Source organism: Hakea prostrata, chromosome 3, assembly GCF_041222555.1.
Source record: "Hakea prostrata isolate BN-2017 chromosome 3, UWA_Hpros_2, whole genome shotgun sequence".
Taxonomy (NCBI): domain Eukaryota; kingdom Viridiplantae; phylum Streptophyta; class Magnoliopsida; order Proteales; family Proteaceae; genus Hakea; species Hakea prostrata.
In genome coordinates this window covers 18,605,788-18,632,748 of record NC_142602.1, presented here as the reverse complement: position 1 = coordinate 18,632,748, position 26,961 = coordinate 18,605,788, and the positions used below count along the sequence as shown (strand labels likewise).

The 26,961-nt window shown below is 38.0% G+C and overlaps 3 protein-coding genes across 7 annotated transcripts in view; all 3 read left to right on the top strand.

Moving 5' to 3' along the window:
- Positions 1 to 5,054: 5,054 nt before the first annotated feature.
- Positions 5,055 to 8,229, top strand: NCS1 (permease, cytosine/purines, uracil, thiamine, allantoin family protein). The gene has a single exon (XM_089149607.1). It carries the CDS (start codon positions 5,224 to 5,226, stop codon positions 6,937 to 6,939), a length of 1,716 nt encoding a protein of 571 aa, XP_089005733.1. The 5' UTR covers positions 5,055 to 5,223; the 3' UTR covers positions 6,940 to 8,229.
- Positions 8,230 to 15,686: 7,457 nt separating this feature from the next.
- Positions 15,687 to 18,091, top strand: LOC149021362 (2-oxoglutarate (2OG) and Fe(II)-dependent oxygenase superfamily protein). Its single transcript, XM_089147108.1, has 5 exons — positions 15,687 to 16,005; positions 16,151 to 16,483; positions 16,564 to 16,811; positions 17,148 to 17,481; positions 17,563 to 18,091. The coding sequence occupies exons 2-5, from the start codon at positions 16,169 to 16,171 to the stop codon at positions 17,833 to 17,835; spliced, it is 1,170 nt and encodes a 389-aa protein (XP_089003234.1). The 5' UTR covers positions 15,687 to 16,005; positions 16,151 to 16,168; the 3' UTR covers positions 17,836 to 18,091.
- A 3,584-nt stretch (positions 18,092 to 21,675) lies between these two features.
- Positions 21,676 to 26,961, top strand: part of LUT1 (Cytochrome P450 superfamily protein) — a 28,513-nt gene continuing 23,227 nt past the window's right edge. For 4 of the 5 annotated variants that reach the window (XR_016172326.1, XR_016172324.1, XR_016172325.1 and 1 more), the window contains exons 1-4: positions 21,677 to 22,560; positions 23,551 to 23,847; positions 23,946 to 24,143; positions 25,714 to 25,815. Coding sequence is in view for 2 of the 5 variants with exons in the window: in XM_089149605.1 (XP_089005731.1) it covers positions 22,015 to 22,560; positions 23,551 to 23,847; positions 23,946 to 24,143; positions 25,714 to 25,815 (1,143 nt within the window). In the remaining 3 variants the exon portion in view is untranslated. Of the gene's footprint in view, positions 22,561 to 23,550; positions 23,848 to 23,945; positions 24,144 to 25,713; positions 25,816 to 26,961 lie in introns of all 5 variants that reach the window. The other variant, XM_089149606.1, reaches the window with a different exon arrangement.

Below are 26,961 nucleotides of genomic sequence, written 5' to 3'. Positions count from 1 at the left end.
AGATGGCACTGGCGACACCAGGGTCGAACTTGTTAGATGCCCAAACAGTAACCACCGGCGATCGACAAATTGGGCAAGTGGAGTGAGCTCGGAACCAATCATCAATGCAGAGAACGTGGAAAGCATGTCGACAAGAGGGTAGCAAGCGTACCATTTCTCCTTCCTGCAACTCTCCCAAGCAAACTGCGCATTCGTTCTGTTCCTTGCGAAACACTAATGGAACATACTCATGATTATTACCTTGCTGGGTTTGGTTGATGATGGTGTAAGGTATGATTGGGAGTGACTGCAAGACCTTAGCGTCCACTCCACGCATCACTTCTTGAGGTCCTCCTGCAACTGAAAATTGCAGTTCCTGCTGCCGCCGCAACCACTCTTCATACCTGCGGTTTGCACAGAATCTGATGACTATACAATAGTAGAGTACGAGAACAGAGGATGTGATTATAATTCCACCAGCCCAAATAATTATCGGAATGAAGAAAGGCTCCAACATTCCCTCCTGGAAATGCATGCTAATCTCTCCTCATTCTCATATCATTTGATTCCTCGCCATCTAATATATATTTCCTAGTATTTGTTTGTTTCGATAAACGACACCAATTTGAAAAGAAAAAAAATTGTGAACTTATGGAATATTGTATATAGTATATTCTAGTCAATATGTAGAGTACAATACGTGTTATTCTTATTTATAGATTATATCAAATATAATACATGTTATTTTAGACCTCAACAATTTTTTTCTAAATGTATGGTCCAGTAAAGAACTTGTATGGTGATGTTTTCTTAATTTTTTTTTTAAATATATGGTCCTAATTTTTTGGTTTATTTTTTGGATAAAGGTGTTTGATCTCGTTGACATGTCAACTCTTTGTTTTCACATTTATGGTCCTAATTTTTTGCTTTATTTTTTGGACAAAGGTATTTGATCTTTTGACATGTCAACTCTTTGTTATCACATAGATCAATATTTTAATATTTCAATCCTCTCAAGCACAGGGGTGAAAAATACCACTAGTAGGGGAAAAAATTAATTACATTAAAAAAATAATAATAAATTTTAGAATAAGACAAATCTTTTAAATAATTGCAGCTAGGATTTCGAGTTATATACTTAGGATTTTGAATCAATTTTAGAGGCTAATCTGCATATGGCTGCATCATACCGTGAACACCATTGTTGCCATTCTTTTGTAAATGAAAATTCTTTCTGGCCCATGTAGTCATGATAATAAATTAAAACCCCCCCCCATCAAATAATATAAACAAGAAACAAGCCAGGTCTTCACAAAATACAATCGGTTTTAGTGAGTCTAGCATCATTGCCGACACACCAAGGAGAAATAGGAACTAAATGTGATGGCCATGATATAATCAATATGCAAAATATTGGCGAAATTTTCTGTTTCGCCCCTTGGTGAGCGAAATGGTGAATTTTGTGGATATTTTGCTAGGTTTTGGTGGGAATTCGCTCCCTAGTTTCAAAGGGTATTTTGGTGGGAACTTCGAGTACTCAAACCTGTAATACGGATCCCAAGTTATAATTACGGGGGTTGTTACAACGATAGTCTCTAAGAATAAACCCTAGACCTCAATTCTGTGATTTTAAGGGAAGGGCAACATCTCTGTTCATCTTGAACAAAGTTACGTCCGATGGAATCCAACAAGGCGTCCAGTATCATTACTTGCCTGAGAATAGAAGAGGCATTGATTTGCTTTAGTGAAGTTAAGAAAGGCCTTCTATGCTTGTTGAAACACCTCTTCTGGAGTGGATGATCGAGTCCCAAATGTGATTTCATCTCTAGCTAGCCAGAGGGACCAACATATGAAACAAAATAAAGAGAGGGTCTCCTTTCTTTTCTTTTTTTATCTTCGAAGGAAAGATTTTCATATTCCAGTTTGCCATAATGTGAGGTAGCTTTAGAGGTTCAATTTGTGTTGCCTTTAGGGATAGATTGGACCAGAACTAGACAGCACAGGAGAAGAAACAATCAAATAGAACATTATCTATAGTTTCCATTGGATGACCACATCGTTCACAGCTTGGATCGATCGAAATATTTCGCTTCTTCAAATTCTCCCTAGTGGCGATAACTTGTGCACAACATTTCCTGATAAAGTTATTAATTCGATTTGATATTGCAAATCGTTCTCCAGGTATCTAGCTTGATCAATTCCCATTCATGAATTCTAGACGAAGAGGGTTTACGTTGTAGTTGATAGTCCCTACGATTGGAAAGAAGATGGTAAGCACTTTTGACGATGAAGACACCATTCTTAGTCCCACTCCACAACAGTTTATCTTCCCTCACCACTAACTCAAACACATATTAAGAATTTACTTCGCTTCCATTACAGAAAATAACTCCTTAATAAGATCCTTCTTCCATAAATGGGTCACTGGATCAATAAGATCAGCTATTGTAGTAACCTCACAGTTAATGGGCTTTGAGCTGTGTATTGAAAAGTTAGGAAGGGATTGAATTCATTTGGTATCCCATATAAACCTACCTGCCAAAGAAGTCCATCTTTTAAAACTTCCTCCCAATCATAAGACTTTTCTAGGCCCATGATGGTTTGTTTACTTTACTTGCTCAAGGAAATTGGATCTGGGAAAGTAAATTGCTTTGATAAATTTGGCCCAGAGAGAGTTAGGATCTAACCAAATTCGCCAAGCTGCTTTGGCAAGAAGGGCTCTATGTTTTGTAACACCGATTCCCTAAAGCCCATACCACCCCTTTTTTTTGAATGACACAACCTTGTCCAAGATATCATTACATTTTCCTCTCTTCTATAGTGCCTCCTTAGTAGACATTTGCCATCATCCTTCGCATCTTATCATGATGAGACATTGGGTGGGAGAAATGAGAAACTATGTATGCCGATTGAGAACTTATCACTGATTTAAGCAGTGTCTCTCTACCTGCCCTGGGATAAGAATTTGAATTTCCAACCTGCAATTCTTTTGACCGCCTTATCTTATATCTCTCTAAAATTAAGAGATACATTAAACTATGGACACTAGCATGGGGAGAGCAGTTCACAATCATATCCGAGACCAACAAATTGCTGATAAATTGTTTGAAGAATTTGAAAATCCAAATTGGATAACGGATGAAGACTCATAAGAAGACTATGTACCTCTCATTGACAGCAACAATGCTTGAAATGAAGTAAGACAAATGCAAATGAATTGGCAGTAAAAGAGAGATTGCCTCCAATCACATTATATGATTTGGGATTGTAGTTGTATTGTTAATATTATAATATTAACAATATTTGTGGTACTGTGAGCAAGTCAGGTGTTAAGTTAAATAGTTCTATTTAACTTGTTTTTAAGATGATTTTTATACAAATAATAAAATAAAAAAAGTGCCTACTTTTTGCACTTACCAAACAGATTCTGTGTCCATTTTGCCATTAGCACGTGCCTATTTTGTTTTTACCAAAAAAGATTTCAACGAGGCAAAATGTAAAAGAGAGAGTATATCCAGAGGTACAAAACTGGTTGATTGGTTGGCTTTGACTCATTCTAAATTCTAAATCGTAATAGGTCACCAACCCACACATGGTTGATCCAATCACAAGAAAAGAAGAGGTGCAATATTGATTATTCATGGTTATTACAAAAGCAACATTATTGACTAGGGGTGTCAATGGGCTAGGTTGGGTCGAGCCAGCCTTGAAACCTAGCCTTACCCAACAGACGGAAATCGAGACCCAAACCTTAACCTACCCCTATCATGGTTTAAAAATCCCCAATCATGACCGAACCTTGTTAGGTACTTAGGGTTCCTCTAAGCTTGAGCCGCACTAATTTACCCAGATAGGGTTAGTTGGAGCTGATTTACCCAGCCCTAATTTATATCCCTTCTATGAGAAGTGTTAATTTAATAATATAATACACTAAGACTCATTTTCTTATCTAGTAAGAGTGGGTTTGGATATGATTAATCCATTATACATTGTAAACTAATACATGGTTGGGTAGGGCCAGACCATGCTTGGGGATTAGACTCACAAACCCCATCAAACCCGACTGATTAATTTATAATCCAAGCCCGCTCTTTGGGCTGAAAAAATGGAACTAAAATCAGTCTATGTTGAGATGAAGTTTGGGTCAATTCGAGCCAACAGGGTTCTATTCACACCCCTAAATATTACCGTCCATATTGTACGAGTGGAAGCAACTGGTAGTCTGGTAGGCCATTATGGAAAAGTCTCGAAAAGAATATCTTATGCCTAGGTAAGGCCCTAAATTTTCAAAAATACCTCCACCACTTGTTATCTCTATTGAATTCATTATGCAGCAATCAACCCCACAATATTGGTGTTTCAAGATTCATCCACCAGCGGGCCCAAGTCAACCGAAGTCTCGGGGGCGGGTTTTTGTGGTCCACAGAACCGACGCGGCAAGCCCGCCCGGGCCCTGCTCCCCACCCTCCCCGGGCCACCCTGGGTTGTTCCGGTTCCCTCCCCCTCCCCCCTTTTCTTTTGCCGCTCTTTGCCCCTTTTCTGGGTCCTTCCCCTCCCTTCGGGAACGGCTGTTGCCTTGCGCTCGCCTGTATTCGAATCTTTGCACCTTGGCGTTCGTCGGTTGTCCTGCATGGGGGAGCCGGTGCCTTGTCGAATCTGATTGTGCCGTTTTGTTCCGCAACCCTTGCGCTCCGTATTCCCCGGTTGTGGGTCGCCGGGCTTTTGGTCTTTTTTAAGCCCTTTCGCGGCCCCGGTGTTGGCCCTCGAGCCCTGACCTGAGGGATGGACTCCTCCCCAGCTCGGGCCATCGAGATCTTGTCTCTGTTGTTTTAGATCTTGATCGTCGTTGAAAATGTTTTTCGGGGAGGCGCACTATAAAGTAGCATTGGGGTGATTATTGCTGGGGATAAATTTGCACAATCATGAACAAAAAATAATGCAAACAAAATACACATGAAAAATTTAATGCGACTCAACAAAAGCCTGGCTAGCTGTCCAGGCCAGAGGCTAAGCAATGTAAGCGCTGCGTCTTTTTTTTGGGTGCGTCCTGCCTTTTTCGGAATTTCCACCATAATTGGAGCAGAACAATCCAAGGGGGTCTCAATCACAGAAGTCCTTCTTCCTTCCTATTCCTTTCATTGGGGACTTCGACAAACATATGGTTGACGCGTCGATTTATCGCCCACAATAGAAGGGTTTCAAGAATCTGATAATCTATCACTGGAATCTTGAAATCGTTCACTCATGGCCTCCAATTGCCTTCGTCTCCGTCTCCATCTTCATCCCCACCTCGCCCCCATCCCACAACTGGGGAATTCTAGATCTTATCTTCTCGGCAATCATGTCTATGATAGAAATCAAATCGTCAGTGCCACTCGTCATCAACACCAACACTTACACTCGATCAATAGTAGAAGAGGAAGAAGAAGACGCTCTTCTTCGGTGATGGTCTCAAGCCAAGATTCACTTCCCTATGATGAGGACACAGCAGGCCTTGCCAATGATGATCTCAAGCCAACGACGCCGGAACAGAGGACTTTCTCTGGCTTGGAGATGGCCAGTCTCTGGGTGGGACTGGTGGTTGGGGTGCCAACTTACTACCTTGCCGGCAGCCTTGTGGACCTCGGCATGGCTTGGTGGCAGGGAATCGCCACCGTCGTTGCCGCCAATTTCATCCTATTAGTTCCGTTGATCCTCACAGGGCACCCTGGGACTCGCTACGGCATCTCTTTTCCAGTGCTCGCTCGCTCTGCTTTCGGGATCAAAGGTGCCCATGTTCCCACTCTGCTCCGTGCTTTGGTTGGCTGTGGTTGGTTTGGCATCGAAACCTGGATAGGAGGTGAAGCCATCTTCCTCCTCCTACCTTCGTTCCTTAAGCACGCTTCCTTCGCCCATTCCCTGCCATGGCTGGGCACTTCGCCTCTTCAATTCGCCTGTTTTCTTGTCTTCTGGACAGCACAGATGGCCGTCATATGGAGAGGTATCGATGGGATTCGAGACCTAGAAAAGTTCTCTGCGCCGGTTCTGATTGTGCTTACTTCTTCTCTCCTCTGCTGGGCATACTTCAAAGCTGGTGGGTTCGGACACATGCTCGCCTTATCTTCCCGTCTCTCCTCCGGCGAGTTTTGGTCTCTCTTCTTCCCTTCTCTCACTGCTAATATTAGTTTCTGGGCCACCATAGCGCTTAACATACCAGACTTCACTCGCTATGCCAAGACCCAAACCGATCAGATCGTTGGCCAGGCAGGGCTTCCAATTTTCATGGGCGCCTTCACTTTCGTAGGCATTGCAGTCACGTCCTCCACCACAGTTATCTTTGGTCGTGTGATTTCGAATCCAATTCAACTCCTAGGTCAGATTGGTGGGTTCACTGTGATCCTCGCCATCATTGGGATCAGTCTCGCAACACTCACCACCAATATTGCTGCAAATGTTGTCGCCCCTGCTAATGCCCTTGTCAATCTCAGCCCTTCCAAGTTCACTTTCAGAAGAGGAGCTCTTCTAACTGCTTTGCTGGGGATTGTTTGTCAGCCTTGGAGGCTTCTCCAGTCGAGTGAGAGCTTCATCTATACTTGGCTCGTCAGCTACTCTGCGCTACTTGGTCCAATTGGAGGCATAATTCTTGCTGATTACTACCTTTTGCGTCGCACTAATTTAGACATTAACGATTTGTACTCAAACAAGCCTACTGGAGCTTACTATTACACTGGTGGATACAATCTCGCTGCAATGACAGCCCTGATAATTGGTATTCTGCCTGTCATTCCAGGTTTCCTTCATAAGGTCGGAATCTTAGCTTCAATATCAGATACATTTGTGGTCATTTACAACAATGCCTGGTTCATTAGTTTCTTCTCTGCCGGAATTTTTTATTGGATTCTATCATCTGTTGGAGGTGTCAAGAGTAATGATCAGTCTTCAGAGCCCTTGCTGCCCACTACAGAGGAGTGTCCTCAATAGGTAACATAAATGTGAATTTTTCTCGGAATTCCTTAGCAAGTTAATTACTCAAGTTCGATCTCAGATGTCTACCATCATTAGCAGTTAACACCTGCTTTCATCTGTGCTTTTTCTCTATTGAGAAGTGCAACAAACAGAACCCCTACTATACTGCATCAAAAAGGTGGTTGTATTTAATTTGAAACAAATAATTGTGTATGGTTTACAGAATTTAGGACTCCCCTGTGAAATTCTTGGATGATTTGTGGTCAGTTATGTCACTGCAGATTAAATTCTATAAACATTTGTGTCTTCTATGAGCATTCCTCTGCTATGGAATGTGTGTATAAGAGCTACAAAAAAAGTTTTCCTATTTTCTTCATGCAAACCAGGGTAAGAATGACTCCCTGAAAGACCTTAATTGAACAACACTGGCTAGAATCTCTAGTCACATAAGAGACATCACAAAAAACATTTTATGCCATTTAGGCCTACTGTAGAACCTTACTCACCCAGGTAAGAGAGCTCATAACCTTCCTGAAGCTTGTGAATGTAGCATGTAACTTTCCATTGTGATGGTGTTTATCCTATCTAATAAGAAACTCAGAAATGGTGTCTTCTTGTTAGGTACTATGCATCACTCTTATGTGATCTTTCTAGCCTTGATCAGCTGTCTTCTCTTTATTGTATCTTATGGTTTACCCAACCACTGTGTATAAATACTCTATTTGATTAATGGAGGAGGATATTGAAGTTCATTTTATTAGAATTCTGTGTGACCAACTGTTCTGATACCAACAAAAGCAGCCTAATGCAGTTGGTGATATTGTGGTGTGTACAGTCCATGCCCAGCAGGAGGCCTTGAGTTCGAACCTCCTGGCTGTTTCCTTCCCCCACCCTCCCCTATCAAAAAGGAAAACTGTTCCCATGCTGATTCTATGTGTCTATTGTTATCCCCATAGAAAAACACTTGGCTAAGTAAACGGCAAATGGAGTAAGAACATGAATACTTTGATAAATGAGAAAATCTTTCTTTCTACTTCCCTTTCTAGTCCTTTGGACGCATTGCTAATCCTAGTGGCCCCAACTCAGTCTCTTACATTTGTTAGATTTGTAAGAATTGGGGATTTTTCTTAGTCTGATGGTTCTCTACCAACGATCATTTCTTCATAGTGTGCCTTGAGATGTTAAAACACTTACTATTCAAAATGTCGGCAGCAGAAGCGAGATTTAAAAGGCCATTTCAGGATCCTCTGGCTTAACTGACTTGAACATTGGAGTGAGCATATTTGATTCATATTATTAATCTAACCATTGGAGTAAGCAGCAGATGGTTTCCATGCCTCTAGGTATCTCCATTAAGTGGCTCTAGATCATTCATTCTCCAGCCGCCACTGGTTAGCACCCAATTTTATTTTCCCTTAGCTTCCCTAGCGGTAGGGGTGTAAACGGATCGGATCGGATCAGATAGTGGTAATACCAATATCCGCATCCTATTGTATTCGGACGGATTCAGTCGAATTCAAATGCTAATCAGATAATTATTTTCTTAAGTAGATTCTTCTAAATGGGTGTGAATGCAAATTGAATACAAGTTTTCAACTACCTATTGACATCTTTACCCATTTTGTTTGTGAGGCTAAGTTTGAAATTTAAGAATTTAACAACTCTAGTAGTTAATTTAGTATAAAATTTAGAAAACATAGTCACATGATGTAAGAAATAAAAAATTATAAAAATTGAATCCAAACAAGTAACTTAATCGGATAATTTAATCGGACGGGTAATAATCGGAAGAAGTAATCATATCCGCATCCTATTAGTAATCGGACGGATTCGGATACCGTTAAACGGATATGGATGCAAATTTGGAAGCGGATTTTAATTATCCATTTACACCCCTACCTAGTGGTTTACATGGAAGTAAGAATTCACTGAAGGCCTCCTACTTGATTAGTGTAATGCCAAATTTAAACTCCAATAGAAAAGTTCAATATGTCAAATATTGTGTTGCCTTGCATTCTAAAGTTGCTTGTCTTTGTTTGAAGGTCTGTGGTTGCAATCCCTAGACTGCTATATAGATCATGTAGTTGCTTGAGTTTGACTTCAATGTTGCGCAATAAATGTACAGTATTGTGCTAGAAGATTTTGATCTAGACCGTCCGTTTCCCAAAAATGTGAAAACGCACTTTTGGAAAATGGAGAGTCAAGATCAAAATCTCGGTCAAGATCTCGATCTCGACCATTCCCTGCAGGCTCTGTGCATTAATTGTGAAGCACCCAAGCAATTCCTGCTTGAGTAGTAGGTGGGCAATTCACATTGAATAAAAGTCTCCATGGCATTAGAGAAAACAAAGCACCATTGCAGCTACTTCTGATGAATATGATTGTCTCAGCACTAGGTCCATTATTGGGTCAGATTTGAGTTTCCTGTCCGACCTGACCCAGTTGAGGATTAGGCTAACAATACTTGGTCAGATACAGACGATGAATCACTAAAATTTTGAAATAGAAATATTAGGCATACAGTGATCTCAGTTTAATATACCCCTATCCAGTTATATTAGTTCCTATAATTGTTCTTTTAAAGTTTTATGCAAATAGAAATTGATCAAATACTGTATCTAACCCAACCAGAAATTGTCTTGGAGCCTTGGAGGATTGTTAAAGTGTTATGAAGATGCTACATGTCTGCTGCAGACCTGCAGTCCACTCAGATCAGATCAGATCCGGATCAAGATTTGATCTGTTGAAGCTCAGTTTAGCATAAACAATTTAACACAAGAAATCATATTAAAGCTTTCTATACCAGAGAACTTTACTGATGTGTCACAATTGCAGCTTATGAGGGTTAGTTGTCCAATTGTAACTCAGCTCATGGGTACCCAATGATCTGTTCATATACACCAAATGGTGGTTTCGTAAGAAAGGTGGGAAGCATCAATAAATACATTCTGCTAGGGCATATATAACTGTGCTGAAGTGATCTGGATTTCTAATTTGGGCTTTCATTATCAGGCTGGAGTGCCATTTCAATGCCAATGATGGAGGTCAACTGTAGCTTTAAGTGTTAGGCCTGGCAAACTATCCCAGTACTAGATTGAACCATGCAAGAAGAAGAAAAGAAGAAAAACACAAACTAAATCACGGAGTTCAGCCTAAACTAGGCCTGCGTCTCTAGAGCTCGATGCACTACACCAAGATCCATAACCTTACGACCGAACGTCAAATACCTATGGATACATTGAATCTCATAAATAGACTGAGATCCTAAAACCACATGAGAATTGCAAGATTACAACACTGAATCATGAGATTTATAATACACAGAGACAAGGAGGAAGATGGAGAGGAGAAACCCTAATTGCAGATAGCAAGAACCCTAGGAATCAATGATATTCTTCAACCAAAAGAATAAATAATATATATTCTTTTGTAAAATGTTTAAAACTTATTTAATATTATTTAATGTTTTTATATGTTTTAATCGTGTCTTTTATCCTATGATTTTTATTTAGTCCCACATCGGGTTGAGAGGAGCAGCTAATTATATTGTTTATATATAGTAAGGACTTATGTAATATTAGTTTGTGTGACACGAACCAAGCTTGAACCCACTGTTGGGTGAAAATGTGAAGATTCCATTAGAGAGGCATTCCTAAAGGGAAGTTGAGCTGAAAGGTATCCTCACTAAGAGAGGTGACCTTACCTTTTCACTCCTCCTCTTTTAAGTGTTTGTGTAGATTCCTCGAACTTGAAGGGTAAAGTTACAGATTAACCCTCACATTAAGATTTCTTGGTATCTTTTCATTTTTTTATTTTTTATTATCTTGGTAACCAAGATTTGGTATCAACTGCATACGTACTTTGTAATCTTTCTTCAACTTCTGCCTTGTCATTGCCGGGAATGACAACTTGGCTAGCTTCCGAGCTTCCGATCCTTGGGTTGCAGGTTTGCTGCATCTGGGTGTTTAGTCTCCGTGCTTTAATAGATTTCCTTTCTACCCACCCACCCCCCCCCCCCCCCCCCCAAAAAAAAAAAAAAAAAAAAAAAAAAATTTCTGCTGTGTTCTGAAAGGAGTTCTCCTTGAGACATTATAGTGATAGGTTGCATTGAATTAATTTAAACTGGTCAGAAGTCAAAAATCCAGCAATCAACTAATGAGCGAATCAGGGATCTTAAGGCTTACAAAATAACAAGCTAGTCAATCCACTCTCGCTCAAGTCTCGCAATCTCACCTAACCTGCAGGAAACAAGTTTCTTTAGTTTAGTTATGAATACAGGTCTGCCTTTTCCTTAATTTTAATAATCTGCATTAGCAATAGACAATGGATTGATGAGACACAAAATCTAGTCAACGGGGAAACAGCAAAACACAACTACAAGTTTGGATACCTGGGTTCAGGGAACTAAACAAAGGTAACTGGACGGACTCGAATCTAATTGATGTTATTGAACATTTTATGAGGACCCTGAAGAACCCCATTATGCTAATAAACATATACAACCACAGATCAGGGAGACTCAAGGCTCATATTCCTAATCAGTGAAGTTGCTGTCAAGCAATGCATACTTAGCTTTCACTCTTGACATTTGAGGAGCTAAGGAAGGGTGAGAAAAAATTTTAGGTTTTGTTTGGTATGCATGTTCTTGGAATAGATTTTCAGCATGGAACGTATTCAATCTTTCTTTAGTTTCAGAATCTATACTAAGAATGCATACCAAACACAGTTTTGAGAACGACCATTACCCAGAAAATTTTTATGACATTTTGTTAGGTCAAAAGTTACAGTTCGGTCCATTCTTCAAATACAGTCACCCTTAATTTGTAGAAAATGCAAAGCAGTTAAGTAGATTCTTATAAATATTCATAACTTTCCAGTCAGTATTACACTACAAACCATAACAGGGCCAGATCAGGTGGGGTTAGGTAATTGGTTGATTTTGAATAAAACAAACCCTTTTTTCTCTTATTGTATGGAAAAGATGAACACCTTTAGCCAAAGAAAAATAAGTCAAAATAAATAAAAATAATAGTAAGTTAAGATAATGTTATGCAACCTGTTAAAACCTATCAAACAAAAATTGACAAATCACAAACTGGAAAAAAGGTAGAGTAGGAATATAATAGATAACAAAATAGAAAAGAAAGAAAAAGAATAGAAACCTTATTTGTGAAAATATATAGAAATGCAAACTTTAAGGTTCTTTTTGGCATGATATATGTTAAAAGTTTGGCCTTGATTCAAGTTATTCGCCCCAATTGAAATTTGATTTTCCTACTACGAGTGCACCATATAATCACTGCAACAAGAAGAACCTCTCTTTTTTTTTCTTCTTCTTTCTTTTTCTTCTTTTTTTTTTTTTTTCACATTCTCAAAATAAAGCTAACATCATCCTTACTATCTTCTATAATGTACTTTCCAATCATGTATGATCTACGTTTATTAATAATAAAACTATAAATTAAATTTTAAAAATAAAATAAAATTGAAGACACATGGAATATATGGAGGTCTCATGCATGCTTCCAATAATTTTGTTATTTCAATCCTTGAACCAAAGTTGCCATCATAGTTGTCAAGGAATCTTCAACTCTTTTTTTTTTTTTTTAATGTAAGATTCTTTTTACTAATTTTCGTTCTTAATTTATCTCTATTAATTAAAAATAAATAAATATTAAAAATCTTTTTTTATCAAAAAAAAAAAATTTGGTAATTTATTATTCAAAAAAAATTATGAAATGAAAAATATGTTTGAAAAATAAATAATTCTTGTAATAGTTTTAAAATGAAATAAAAACTAGTTAAGGAATCTAAAAAAGCAATAAGTGAGAAGGGATATGCTTATCAAACATCTTAGAGTAAATAAGGTTCTTATCCTTGTCGTTCTTTCAATTTGGTCATGCATGCATCACATACTATATCATACGTGACCCCTTGATGCTAACTAGTGCTTATCCATTTCTATTGATAATTTTTCATCTTCACTTCTCAGAGCTCGATCATATCTCATGCATGAGGTAATTTTGCATGACGTCTACGTCCAAATCAAATTAATATAGCTAGCTAGGGTTATATAATATCTGCATGAGCCACATCAGTAGTAGTAGTACATGCATGCAACGGAAGGTTTAGAATGTAGTGTACGCCTTTTTAATGTTATTCTTATCCATGCATTCATGTCTTGAAATTTTCTCAAGCCGTCCATCTTTTTTATACCTATATTAAAAAGGTTGACATTTCACCCATTCTTAAACCTTTTTAGTTTTATCTGGATTCAGATTAAGTTTTTAGTTTAAGAAAACAACCCATTTGTTAATTACCTAAATCATATTGATTGCCACATGTTTGATTTTGAACCATATTGCCAAATTATATATAGGGGTGAGAGGGAGAGAGCATATATATAACATAGAATTGATAAGCAAGAGCTGATTTTATATATATTTGAACTAAACTAAACTATATATGTTCAACGAATGGAGAAGGAAAAGACAAAAGGAACACTGTGTTCCAGCTGCATGGCATCAAATTTCTTCAATAGGTTAAGGAAACAAACCGACCCTATTTGGTTGCTAGGGTTTGGGTGGTCTTGGGTTCTTCTCTTTTCTCTTAATTTGACTAAGGAAATATGCATGGTTGGCTAACATGACCTAATAATCAGACAATATTAGAGGTGGATGCTGGGGTGGCAAGGGGGGTTTTTTGTTTGGGAAGGAGGGGCTGTGTCAAAAGTAATTTGTTTAAGAGGTTAATCAATGGTTTCTCAACCACTATTTAAGGTTGCATTTGATTTCATTACTGAGATAACTAGAGAGAAACAAACACAAAAGTTGATGTAGTGATGTCCAGCAGCAACCTCCTCAGTTATTACTAATCTATATATCAACCCCAACTATATATCCTTCAAGTTTTATATATATATTATATATATATATTAGAGAGGAAAAAGAAAGAAAGAAAAAAACTAGGTTTGATTTCTTTGGTAAGTTATAAAAAGAACTAGTTCACAGCACTAAAATGGTCCCTGACCTAGGAGGTCCAAGACCTAAATCCCAACTCTCTGATGTCTTCCTTTTGTTTAATAAATCTGATCAGGGTTCTAAAGTTTTGATGTATTGTAAACTCAACTCTATGAATGCCATGCATGATATTATTTACGATTCTGAAAGTATTATATTAAGAACCCCATAATTAATATATGTGCATTTGAGTGAATATCATTTTCAGTATGAGTGATGCAGCTATGGCATATTTCCTGGTGATTTTAATTGAATTTTTTGTGGTTCTACTAAGTCAATAAATTAACCCTAGGGGCTGCCTGACTTGGTAAAGACCAATACTTTATGAGTAAGATATCAACAGCTCTTCCTCCTATATATATATACTAACCAGAATTTTCCAAAAAAAAAAGAAGTATATATGTTATTTACTCTATCCAAAATGATAGGCACCCATAGGAGATTTATTTCAATTCTATGCTAGAGGGAAAGAAGTGATTAAGACTCTTAAGATGATTGGCAAACCCATCTTAAACGTGAAAAGCTTTCTTCCCATAAAAAAAGGATCAATATTTAAACTGAGGCTGCAATTGAACACTACAATTGAACTCGTGAATCATGAGTATGCATTACTCCATGGACATCTTTGATAAGTTAAATTAAACAAGGTTTAGTTTATTATTAATTATCGAAGACTTTTTTCTTTTCTTCTTGGCGGGGGATTTTTATTGTGTAATGCTTAATTATGAGTTATCATATTGTTTTTTTCTGCTCTATTCAAAGAACATGGCAAGAGAGAGAGAAGGTGGTCTAATACATTTTTATTATAAGGTAATAATGCGTTTGCATTTCTTCCTTCTTCCCATTAATGAGATTTAATTAAGTTTTTCTACCACTCATGTTTTTGCCTCAATTACTAATTATAATAATTCTTTGTATTTGATATCTTTTCATGTACAATGCATATGTATTTCCTTATATTATAAGTACGGAGGACACGAATGAGCTCAGTTTCAGGTCAATAAAAGAGCCTCTTTCAAAATTTATCAAGAGGGATAAGAGTATAAACATCATATCAAAGCATCAATCCCGTAAAATGTTTTTTACAATCAAGATCATGAACCCAAATCATATTTCCGTACAATTAGGTGGTGATATTTACATAAACAAATCTTGATATTATCTAGATCAAATTCATGGGAGGTAGATCATAGATGATTACTTTTAACTTTTAACTATAATCTTGACAGCTAATCATGTGATTAGTGACCTCTTTCCCTTCCCTTATAACAACCATATAATATATATATATTTGGGTATGTATCTTTCTTATTATTCGCGTGGCGGCCATTCATCTATTATATTTTCTATTGGGTTAATTAGCTGTGGTCAACTAATTAATAAAACCCTATTCTTAGGTCATGCGTCAAAATGTTTAATAATCAAATAAATTAATGAATGGTAATGCCATGAAATGGAAGAAATTTTCGTTTACAATTGACAAAAGCTTCGTTATCATAGGGGTCCTCTTAGTTTTTTTTGTTAATGAGATATTGTGTATAAATATTCTTATTTACAAGTCAACAATGGAAATAAAGAGACCTTCACAAGGTGAGAAACAGCTCTTCCATTTTCTTTTCTTCTTTTATAATTTTTAATTTCGTCAACTCTTTCTTTTGACATATGAGACGAGAGATCTGACCATATATAGAGTGATTAAAGAGAGACAATCGCTTGCTTAGGTAAGTGATATGTGTAGGGCAATTAGGGTTCAGAGAAGACAAACCTTAGAGTTGAAAATTTCCTAGCAGCATGCAACAGTATGGAGACAGGTAGTTCGTGTGTCTTGACTGCAACTTTTGACAATGTTCTTGAGTGATGCAAGTCTCTGGTTTCCCAGAAATCCGAAACCGCTTTTAGCAAAACTAGCTACTCTGTTCTAGTTAGAACCACTTAATTTCTTCTATAAATACACATCTCCCCCTCTCTCGTCTCTCATTCTCAAGTCTTTTCTTCTATTCGTTCTACAATCACTAGATCACAAAACTTTTCTTCTTTCCATTTCTCCTTCTCAAATCTCAAGGTTAGCATGACATAAATATGTAACCTAGTTAGTTGAGTTATATATGTATATTTCTGTTTTGCTTTCATGTCATACTTGAACCAACTAGCTTCTTCTCTACATATTTGGATGACTGTATAATCTTATTATCTACCATGTTTTACAGGGAATTGGGTCAGGTTCTATGGGTGGTTTGATAGTGGCTGATCTGAACAAAAATGAAGTTGCTGATCCCAATCGTACCTGTAACTCATCAGAGAGCCGATACCAGAGAGGAGTGAAACATCTATGTGAAAATGGCATTACAAGACTTCCCAACAAGTATGTATTGCCGGTGCCAGACAGACCCAATCTCCAGGAACAACAAACTGTTGCTGCAGCCTTTGATGGTAGTCATATAAAGTTGCCCATCATCGACTTTGCCCAGTTACAGGGTCCTGAAAGATCACAAGTTCTTAAAACCGTATCAAAAGCTTGTGAAGATTATGGGTTTTTTCAGGTGGGTTTGTTGTTTAATATTAATAATAATTAGAATATGAAATCTGGGTTTTCCTGCATTGACTAATTCTTCCATTCCAGGTGACCAACCATGGCATTCCTAGTGATGTTATAAGTAATATGCTCGATGTAAGCAAACGCTTCTTTGAGCTTCCTTATGAGGAGAGAGCTAAGTTTATGACACCAGATCTTACTTCTCCTGTTCGTTATGGAACCAGCTTTAACCAGAATAAAGATGGAGTGTTCTGTTGGAGAGATTTCTTAAAACTTCTCTGCAATCCTCTTCCGGATATCCTTTCTCTTTGGCCTTCCTTTCCTCTAGACTTGAGGTAACGACAACCTCTCTCTCTCTCTGAATTGATTATTCTTTTATGGGTTTGTTCTTGAATTTGTTTATCTTTATGATCTTAAAAAATGCACATGCTTGCTTTCTCTACCTCTCAATCTCTGAGAGAATCTAGAAAGTTGGTTAGTGTTGTTTGTTTATTTACGTTCTTATCTGAATAATAATATATGTACATCCACATAAGCACTTGCTGGCTTAAATGTGAGGTTGAAGACAGCAAGGTTCAAGGATGCTTCGCATATTGAATTTAATATTAATCCCATCAATTCTACTTTTATGATTCAACTTTTCTGTTTAAATTAATTAATTGGGTCAGCAGGCAATCGGCGGTTACTTACTCCAAACAAACCAAATCCTTATTCGCCATGCTTATGAAGGCAATCTTAGAGAGCCTTGGATTGGTGGATGACCCAGAAGATGAAGACCACTTGAAACAATTCCAAGATGGAAGCCAGCTACTGGTGATTAACTGCTTCCCACCATGCCCAGAACCTGAACTTACTCTAGGAATGCCTCCTCATTCTGATTATGGCTCTCTTACACTTGTTCTTCAAGATGAAGTTGAAGGTCTTCAGATACAGTACCAAGGAAAATGGTTTACTGTTCAACCTCTTCCTAACTCTTTAGTCGTCAACGTTGGTGATCATCTTGAGGTACGTTTGTGTCAATGAGTATAGCCTTTCATGTTTATGGGTTTTGAAATTAATTAATCACTGTTCATGCATGTCATACAGATCTTCAGTAATGGAAGATACAAGAGCGTGCTGCATAGGGTTCTAGTGAACTCAACAAGGTCTCGCTTGTCAATTGCTTCATTGCACAGCTTACCCTTTGATACCGTCGTCAGAGCAGCACAAAGACTGATCAATGAGTCTAATCCAAGGATCTACAAAGACACTGACTTTGCTGCTTTTGTTAAATACTTAGAATCTAGTGAACCCCAAAAAAAGAGTTTTCTTGAGTCTAGGAAGTTGACTAGTCTTCATTCTTCTGTATCTAGAAACTAGACTCGAAGAATTTAGTCTTCAGTCCAGCAACTTCAGTTACCTTGCTTGACATTTGCAGCTGAAAAGAGTGGAACCTGCATGTAATTGTATAAGGAGTAGCACATCAAATATATATATATATAATTTCTCTTCTAATTTAATGTAGTGAAGAACATTAAACATCCTCAAGTGAATGATCCCAAATACATGACCAGGAGTCTATTGAAGACCCACGATTCCAGGGGCAATCGATGATGATCTCTTAATGTCATCATCATATGTTTAAATTTCTTAGACCCCTGACCCTGTTAATTAATTCAGTCTCTCGATGGTTGGCTAGCTGTTTTGCCTGCTTATTTATTAGTGACACAGTTGAGCTCACCCTATTTCAAAACCTATGGCCTTCAATCAATTTCAGAAGATCACCCTATTTCAAAACCCATGGCCTTCAATCAATTTCAGAAGCTCACCCTATTTCAAAACCCATGGCCTTCAATCAATTTCAGACTATGTATGTGTCTTTGCATGTCTTTCTCAGGTAATTTGTAAAGAGAGGGATCGATGTGTGTGGACCGACCGTATCCATAGGAGTACCTGTTAGTCTCCATGCACCCATCAGAAATACTGTTACTGAAATAACAAGTGGGGAAGTGCCTCAAAAGTCACTCAAAGCTCACAAAATTCTAAGAATGCTCTATAATGAAGTTCTTAATTTGTTAAAAAGATGTTATTAGAATTAATAGAGTTTTCTCTATGCAACTGATTCTTCTATATATATATACAAGAAATCATTCCATCATCTTCTATAAATTTTGCATGATAAAAATTCCTTTCATGTATTTTCTACTGTGGAAATGAAAAAGATGAAATGTCCTGGTATGGTGAAAAATAACAAATAGATTGATATATAACTAACCTTAAAGAAAATGTTGGGCCTTACTGCTAATTTCTAGCTAGCATTCAACTATCCAAAAAAGCTTGAAGATTTGAGGTGGCCGGGTCCAATTCTAAAATGTATCCTAGGGCCTAATTTGTTGCAAAGCTTTTTAATATCTTGATCTTGACCATCAAGAACCCATCTGCAGGTTAGGTCGAGTTGAACCAGATCAAACACTTAGGTTACCTAAGAGCTTGGCAATTTCATCCAAACTTCAATCATTTTGTAGACTTGGTATGAGCTTTTGATTCTTGTGGTTCCTTTGAAGGCAAGTAAAGTAATCTGTCCACAACCCTTAAGAGGATGGACTAAGGAGGTATTTGGTAATATCTCTAACCTCTGCTCTTCCTTAGAAAATGAAATAATCCAGAATGGGAATCCCATGAGACCAATTCTTTGTGGCTGTCTTGGATTTATAGGGCTGAAGAGGCTTTTTGGCACAAAAACTCCAGACTCAATTTTATTATTAATGGGAATAGAACTATTAGGTATTATCAATTTATCATCTAGCCTATACAGTCCACCACCGATAGAGGAGGATTAAGAGTGTATTAAACATATCTGAACTACAAGACCCCTTGGCCTCAGAATTGAATTTCTTGCTCATCAGTCTCTTCATTTGTACTTACACTTGCTCTATGAGCTGGGCCTTGATGGACCCTGATGCATCTGAAATTGTCCAACCGTTAAGTTGGGAAGCCTCCTTTGATGGTTAAGTCAATAAGAGTGCCATCAAAGAGCTCTGGCAAGTTGCAGAAATAATGGAGTGAAGCGATTTAGTTACTTCTTCCCCACATTGATCACTGGCTTATATAGGTTTTACATTTTGTTCTCGACCGTTGGATTGATTGATGAGTCTCATCTGTGACCATACCATCTTTAGGTTTATTTCCTTTAATCTAAATCTGTTGTAGATTCCTTTTTAGGCACGATGCCCTATCCCGAATCTTGTGAGATCACGATTCCTTCCATAACTGTTGAGTTCCTTAACACTCAAGGAACTTCCAAACAAGGAACTTCCAAACTGACTCCTCATTCCAGTGCTAATCGGAATAAACCGAACTGTCCATGGTTCAACCGGGTTGGTTCATGATCATTATATTTACTTATCAGATCCTCATTACAGTGAACATTTCTTGTTATCATTATACTTGTTTTTCTAATCTAGAGTATGTGAAATAGAGTTATGTTTGCTACATGTTCTCTTGACCCTTTGTAGATCATTGTGTTAACTTATGGATTAGAGATTAACATTTCTCTCCCCTTATTTATTTATTTATATTTTTTTTTTGGGGGGGGGGAGGGGAGAGTTTGGATGTGCTATCATCTAGTTCTAATGACTCATGCTTTGATGATAATTCTATTATTAGCAACCTTTGTGTTAATTCTAATATCTTAATGTTTATAAGGGTTCATAATCCACGATTAAAAAAAGGCAAGGTGAGTATTTGAGGTTCTTTCTAGGTAACTCTTTTCCCACCATTAGCTTTGAATGGACAAACTTAGTTCACTTTGTGGAAGGTGAGATTCACAACATTTTGAAGGGGTTTGGTCAAGTACAACTTAGGAAATGCCATGTTGATGCAATATGGTGTACTAAACAAGTTGTTTTTAATCTCCTTCTTGTGCCACAAACCACACCTTGGACTATGGAGTTGGTGCCACATTGTGTAAATCTCCTAAGAAAAACTAACAATTTGCCCTTGCCTTTTTGTGAATCCAAATGTGGAAAAATGGTTTCTTAGGATCGTTAGGAAAACATCAAAAGAAATGCTAAATGGGCTGATGTACCCCCTTAATTTTAATTGTAAATTCAGTTAAAAAAAAAAAAAAAAAAAAAAACAACACTCGGCCTTGATCTTGACCCTAACCTCAACTTATAGTACTCTAATTCTAATCTAACCACAAAGCAATAAAATAATTCATAATTACAATTTATTGGTTTATAATTACCAAAAGTATTTTATAAGATGATAGAGTTGGGTCAAGCTACGTCAAATATTCAACATTGACCTAAATTTTTTACCATAATCCAAGGCCATTTTGACTCGGCTTCAACTTAGAATTTTGAGCCTAGACTTGGTTCAAATTTAGAACTTGTTCGAGTGTATCTTCTCCATGTTATCCCAATAGGTGATGTATGGTATGTTTGGATCCTCTGCAGGGAGGATATCGCCCATAGAGTGCTCAATAAATTCTCAAAGAATGAGAGAATGTCATTTGTCTGATTACAATCTAAAGACTATAATAAAACATGTCATTTTTTATCCAACTTGAAACCCACACTCCATGAAACCCAACTACTATCTTCAAACTCGATTTAGTTTCCAAGTTTCCCTCCACTTTCCAAATTATCTATAGCTACATCTTCTCACCTTGCTTCTTATCTTTGCTGACTCCATCTTCATCTTGATTATTTTCCATTAAATCCAATCATTCTTTGAGACGTAAATCTATTTAAAATTTAACCTTTTATTTTTTTATTTTAATTAATTAATTTATTATTATTATTATCATTATTTTCCTGAAAATTTATGCAAGAAGGCTCTTTTCAACTTCTTTTTCTTCTAGATTGTGGAAGATGTTGAAGAGGAATTTCTTTCAACATGTTTGTTTTTATTTTTCTTTTTAATTTTAACTTTTTTTTTTTAATATTAGTCAAATTTTAAGCGTGTGGGTTTTAAAGTTAGATGAAAAATAATTTGATTTAGCATAATCTTTACATTTAAATTTAGACACGTGGATTCTCTGAGGCGATAGCCTCCTTGGAGAATTCCAAACTCGTGCCCGGTGGGTTGTCTTGTTATTTTTCAAAGTAACGAGGGGGTGTGGCTTATCATTTATCACCACCAACTCTCGCCCCCTACAAAAATCCCATATGTGTGGTTGGTTAATAACCACATGGATCTTTGACCCAAAAAAAAACATAACCACATGGATCACAGCCAAAGCTTGCAACCTTCCATGTGGAAGAAAGGTACGGAAATCACCCATTCCTGCAACACAGAGTAGAATTTAGAGAACTGAATTTCATCCTTTAACAGGAAATGCAAATGTGATGCTTAATTCCTCCTCCTCCTCCTGTAATCCTGTAATGGTCATACGTTACATACCCAGTTCTCGCTCTAGTCGCTCTACTGGTTACTCACACTCAACTTGTGAGCGCAAGAATTGGGAGTGACACTCGACTCAGAAATAAGACAGCTCTGCAACTCAACACAATGGCAATTAATTGAAATCTTTCTTGGTTGCTCATTTGTTCCATGGCTTCTTCATTATCTATTGTTTCTCTCTCCCCTTTTGGCAACCCCAGTCAGCAGCCCCTCCGCAGACCCATTATTCTCCTTCCAAGAAACCCTCTTCATTCTCTCCCCATTACGTCCTGCTTGAGCAGAGATGACTCTTCCTCTTCCTCTTCCTCTTCTTCTTCTTCTGCTTCTGTTGATACCAGCAAGAAATCAGGCGGTAATGGGTCATGGGTCAGCCCAGACTGGCTCACATCACTTACTCAGTTCCTCAGCAACCGCCGTGATGATTCTGGCATACCAGTCGCCAGTGCCAAGCTTGAAGATGTCTCTGACCTACTGGGCGGTGCCCTTTTCCTCCCTTTGTACAAATGGATGAACGAATATGGACCTATCTATCGCCTCGCCGCGGGGCCTCGTAATTTTGTGGTGGTGAGTGATCCTGCTATAGCAAAGTATGTGTTGAGGAATTATGGCAGCAAATACGCCAAGGGTCTTGTGTCTGAGGTGTCTGAGTTCCTGTTTGGTTCCGGCTTTGCCATTGCCGAAGGCCCACTTTGGACGGTAATCCTACAAATCTCAATTCTGTAGTTTAAATTTGAAGCTTAAACATCCATGCACCTATATTTTAGTTCGCTCAATCTGTTGCCATATCTCAAAAAGAAAGAGTGAACCCAGTTTTCCAACAAGGGGGGTTCACGGGGAAGCTAGTTTGCTTTGCAACACTATTGGTTGACATTTATTCACTTCCACATTGTTGTGGAGCATTACAATGTTAGCAGCGCTGTCAAATTAAGGAAATCTCTTAGGGCCTGTTTGGTTACATGAGTATGGAGATTTCAAATATCTAGAGACTTCAAATCTATGAATTTCAAATTTATGGAGTCATAATTCATAAAATTAACTGTTTGGTTGTGGAATAAAATCTTGGAATCATCCAACAAAACTATTTGGTCGCGGATTTTGTGCGCAAATGTTGCGCTTATAGTAGCATGAAATCTCGGTTTCACCCCATCCATAATCTCGTTCCGTTTTGTGTAAGATGAATCTCCAATTTCATGAATCCGAGATTTTTCCACCCATTCTGATCCGGTTTGATCTTGGATTCTGTCCCGGCCCTTGACAACTTTAATCAACTGGGTTTGAAATTGAAACTTGCATATGGTTCAATGATGATCGAATTTCTAGTTGAATCAACAAGATGAAACTCAGTGGATCTATGCTTGATATCACTTATTCAATGCATCCAAAAACATGATTACTGGGAGCTTTTCAGATTCCATAATGATTGAATCCTGAACTTCTTCTACGTCCCGCTGTTTCCAGTTTTGCATATCATGTTATATTTGTATGTGTATCACATGTCAATGTGAGTTTTCTTGACTTAAATGCTTCCGTGTCCATATTTATACTATAGTGTTCTGGACACTTCTTATATATAGGCCAGTTGTTTTCAAGTTTAAGTATTAACAGATTCTTGACATCTGAACATAGAGCTGTGGAGCTGCCTCTTGTTGAAATTTGCTCTTTATCTGAAAATCAATATTTTGACAGGCACGACGCAGGGCTGTTCTTCCATCTCTTCACAAAAAGTACTTATCTGTAATTGTTGACAGAGTATTCTGCACATGTGCCAAGAGATTGGTGGAGAAGCTTCAATCTGATGCACTCGGTGGTGCTCCAGTGAATATGGAGGCCAAATTCTCTCAATTAACTTTAGATGTCATTGGTTTGTCAGTATTTAACTACGACTTCGATTCTCTCAATACAGAGAGTCCCGTTATTGATGCAGTTTATACGGCATTGAAGGAAGCAGAGGCTCGTTCAACTGATCTTTTACCGTACTGGAAGGCAGGTTATTCCCATACTCTTGCCCCACCCCTCTTTTGTTTCATAAATGAAACTAAAACCTTATTTACTCCTCCTTTCTTTATGGGTTCATCTTGCAGATCAAAGCATTATGCAAACTTTCTCCTAGACAAATAAAAGCAGAAAAAGCAGTTGACATTATCAGGAAAACTGTTGAAGAGCTAGTGGAGAAATGCAAAGAGATTGTGGAAAAAGAAGGAGAAAAGATTGATGGGGAGGAGTATGTGAATGACAGAGATCCTAGTATTCTTCGTTTCTTGCTTGCCAGCAGAGAGGAGGTATGAGCACTGCTTTTTGCTAGTTGACTCATGTTTCAGCTTTTTAAATCTTGATGTCAGACTTTGATATTTTTCTTGTGATAATTACACTTACTTGGATGCCCATTTATGCAGCTTTGCATAATATCTAGAAAGGGACTTCAGTTTTATTATGCCTTCTTTTGGTATGATAAAAGAACAGAGGAGGTAGCCCACACTGAACCATCAATACCCAATCCACAGCATCCATTCTTAGCCCCATTACAGCGCCCTGGCAACCCAGAAATAGCTTATTATAGCACAAATTCCAAATTCACTAATGAAACCACTTCATCTCTTTTGCTTTGATGTTCCAAAAACAGTTGCAGTTGACAAGACTTGAGAGGGATCTAAACTTCTGGCTGGTCTCTCCAATCACATATTCTGGTCGTTCATTTGATGTTTGAAAATTTCATCTCTCAGAAAGTTAAAAAGGCACCTTAGTGGGAGGGAATGAGCTGTTTGAGACTTGTGCAGTTAGTAACTTAGTATGCATGTAGGATTTTTAGAGTAATTTTCAGAATATAGATCTGAAAATTTTGAGGAACTTATTGGTCATGCCTTTATAAGGTCTTTTTTGGCCATATGAATTGCTGTTCCTAAACAATTGTATAAGTAGGAAAGGGTGATAATAACTGAAAGTTGATTAGGGAAAACTTTAGTTGTGAGAAATGGGGGGGGGGGGGGGGGGGGGGGGGGGGGGGGGGGGGGGGGGGGGGGGGGGGGGGGGGGGGGGGGGGGTTGGGGGGGTTTGGCGGGGGGGGGGGGGGAAAGGAAAAGGAAAGGAGCAAACAAAAAAGGGCCCCCCAATAGGAAACCCCCCCAAATGAGGGGAAAAAAAAAAAAAAAAATGGAAGTTATGTGCATCTCATTCTCATGGACTCTGAGACCTCGCAATGCAGTTGCAAATTCATTTTCTGGAGATGGTTGTTTATAGAACTTCTGTACATTTGACCTTGCCCTATGGATGATTTAAAGATCGAGATAATGGACAATGCTGGTTTTGGAAAATTTACTGTTAACTGTTGGGATGGACCTGGACATTCTCTTTGGTAACGTGCCCAATAAATTATTCTATTCTGGTGCGAAGTGGAGTCAACTAGTTAGACTTGTTGAAGTTATTTGAGTCTGCTAGCTTCTCCACTGATTGGTTATGCTACTCATATTTAGAAACCATGCATTTCCAGAATTCTGTTAGTCCCCCTAAAAAAGAAAGATCCAGTCAAGTGGTCATTTGTTTGGATGCGTAGCTGAAGATGTTCGTGAATCTTAAAGCTATTGGTCTTTGTCAATTCTTGTAATTGTGGTGGTTTATGAATTGACTGCCTTCTAATTAATAGACATTTGAGAGCTAGTATATAGTTTCAAGTATGCCTCATCAAAAATAGAAGACAAGGAGGGGGGGAAACCCCACTTAACTACTATGCGTGACTTCATATTTCCAGTTATGGCTTAAAATTAACTGTTTTTGTTTAAATATGATCCTATATTGACGAGCATTTTTCTTTTGTTTTTTGCTTCACAATTAAGAGGATGTTTTCATACATTGCAGGTTTCAAGTGAACAACTACGAGATGACCTTTTGTCAATGTTAGTTGCTGGCCATGAAACAACCGGCTCAGTCTTAACTTGGACTCTTTATCTTCTTAGCAAGGTATCGTCATTATTGCAGTTTCTTGTCATGGTATGTATTGTTTTGTTGTTCATTGAAAGACAATTCTGCTTAAAGTATAAGTCAATCCAAACCCAAATGCTAAGTAGGGAGCATGAGATTACCTCAAATGGCAAATACAACAAGAACAGCAACAATCATAATAGAACAACTCACCAAGGGCAAGATCTTCATAACATCCTTTTTTTGTGGGATTTTTGGGACAAGATGTCCTACGAGTTAAAATCTCAGATATCTTGGTGAGGTCTCAGTATATCGCTGGATTTTATTGTGAAATTATGCTTCTCACCCAAATCTGACGTTGATTTCAAACACCCCCCCCCCAAACATCTTTAACTAACTCAGTTTCCTGCACCAACAAGTTGGCCTCCAAAACCAAGTCCTTGAACCAAGAAAGCAATATCATAGCCTTATCCAACTAAATGGGGTTGGCTATATGGATCGTTGCTCTCTAGTCTACTCTATTTGAAATGTACATGATGCATGTCATCAGCTGTGCATGTCATTCCTCACGTTCTCTGCTATGGTAATTTTATGCCTACCTCTGATGCAGATCCAGCCCCAAAGGTTATTTTTCCTAAGAATAGGCATAGGATTGGGTCATATGGGTGTTCGGCCTTCATTGGATGAGTATCCTTTGTCATCAGCCAATATAATAGACATTAAAATCGGTACATGAGTTGTGTATGAAAATTCCTTTGTTATCTTCTTCTTTTTCCCCCCCCCCCCTCTTTCTTCTAGTCCATATTAGAGTTGATGCATTAGTCCTTATTGAGGTTGATGCATGTTATTTTTAATTAGTCCTTGTTATAGTGATAAGGCTGCAACAAGGATGGGCTGGGTTGGGCTTTTCAAATCCTAATCGCAACCTTGAATACTCTTAGCTAGGCCCATTCCTTGACTTGGGACCTAAAATTCTTGTCCTTGACCCTGAACCCTAATGGGCTAAACCAAGCGCAGTTCCGCCTTAATTGCCCTTGTTGGATTGGGTCGGGACTTGGGACAGGTTGACCCTATCCCTGTCCCTATCTCTATCCCCTGATTGGCCCTATTCTTAACCTTGGGCCCTAATAAATATGTAAAAAGTCAATTGTTTGAACCTAAAAGAAAATACAAATTTAGATAGCA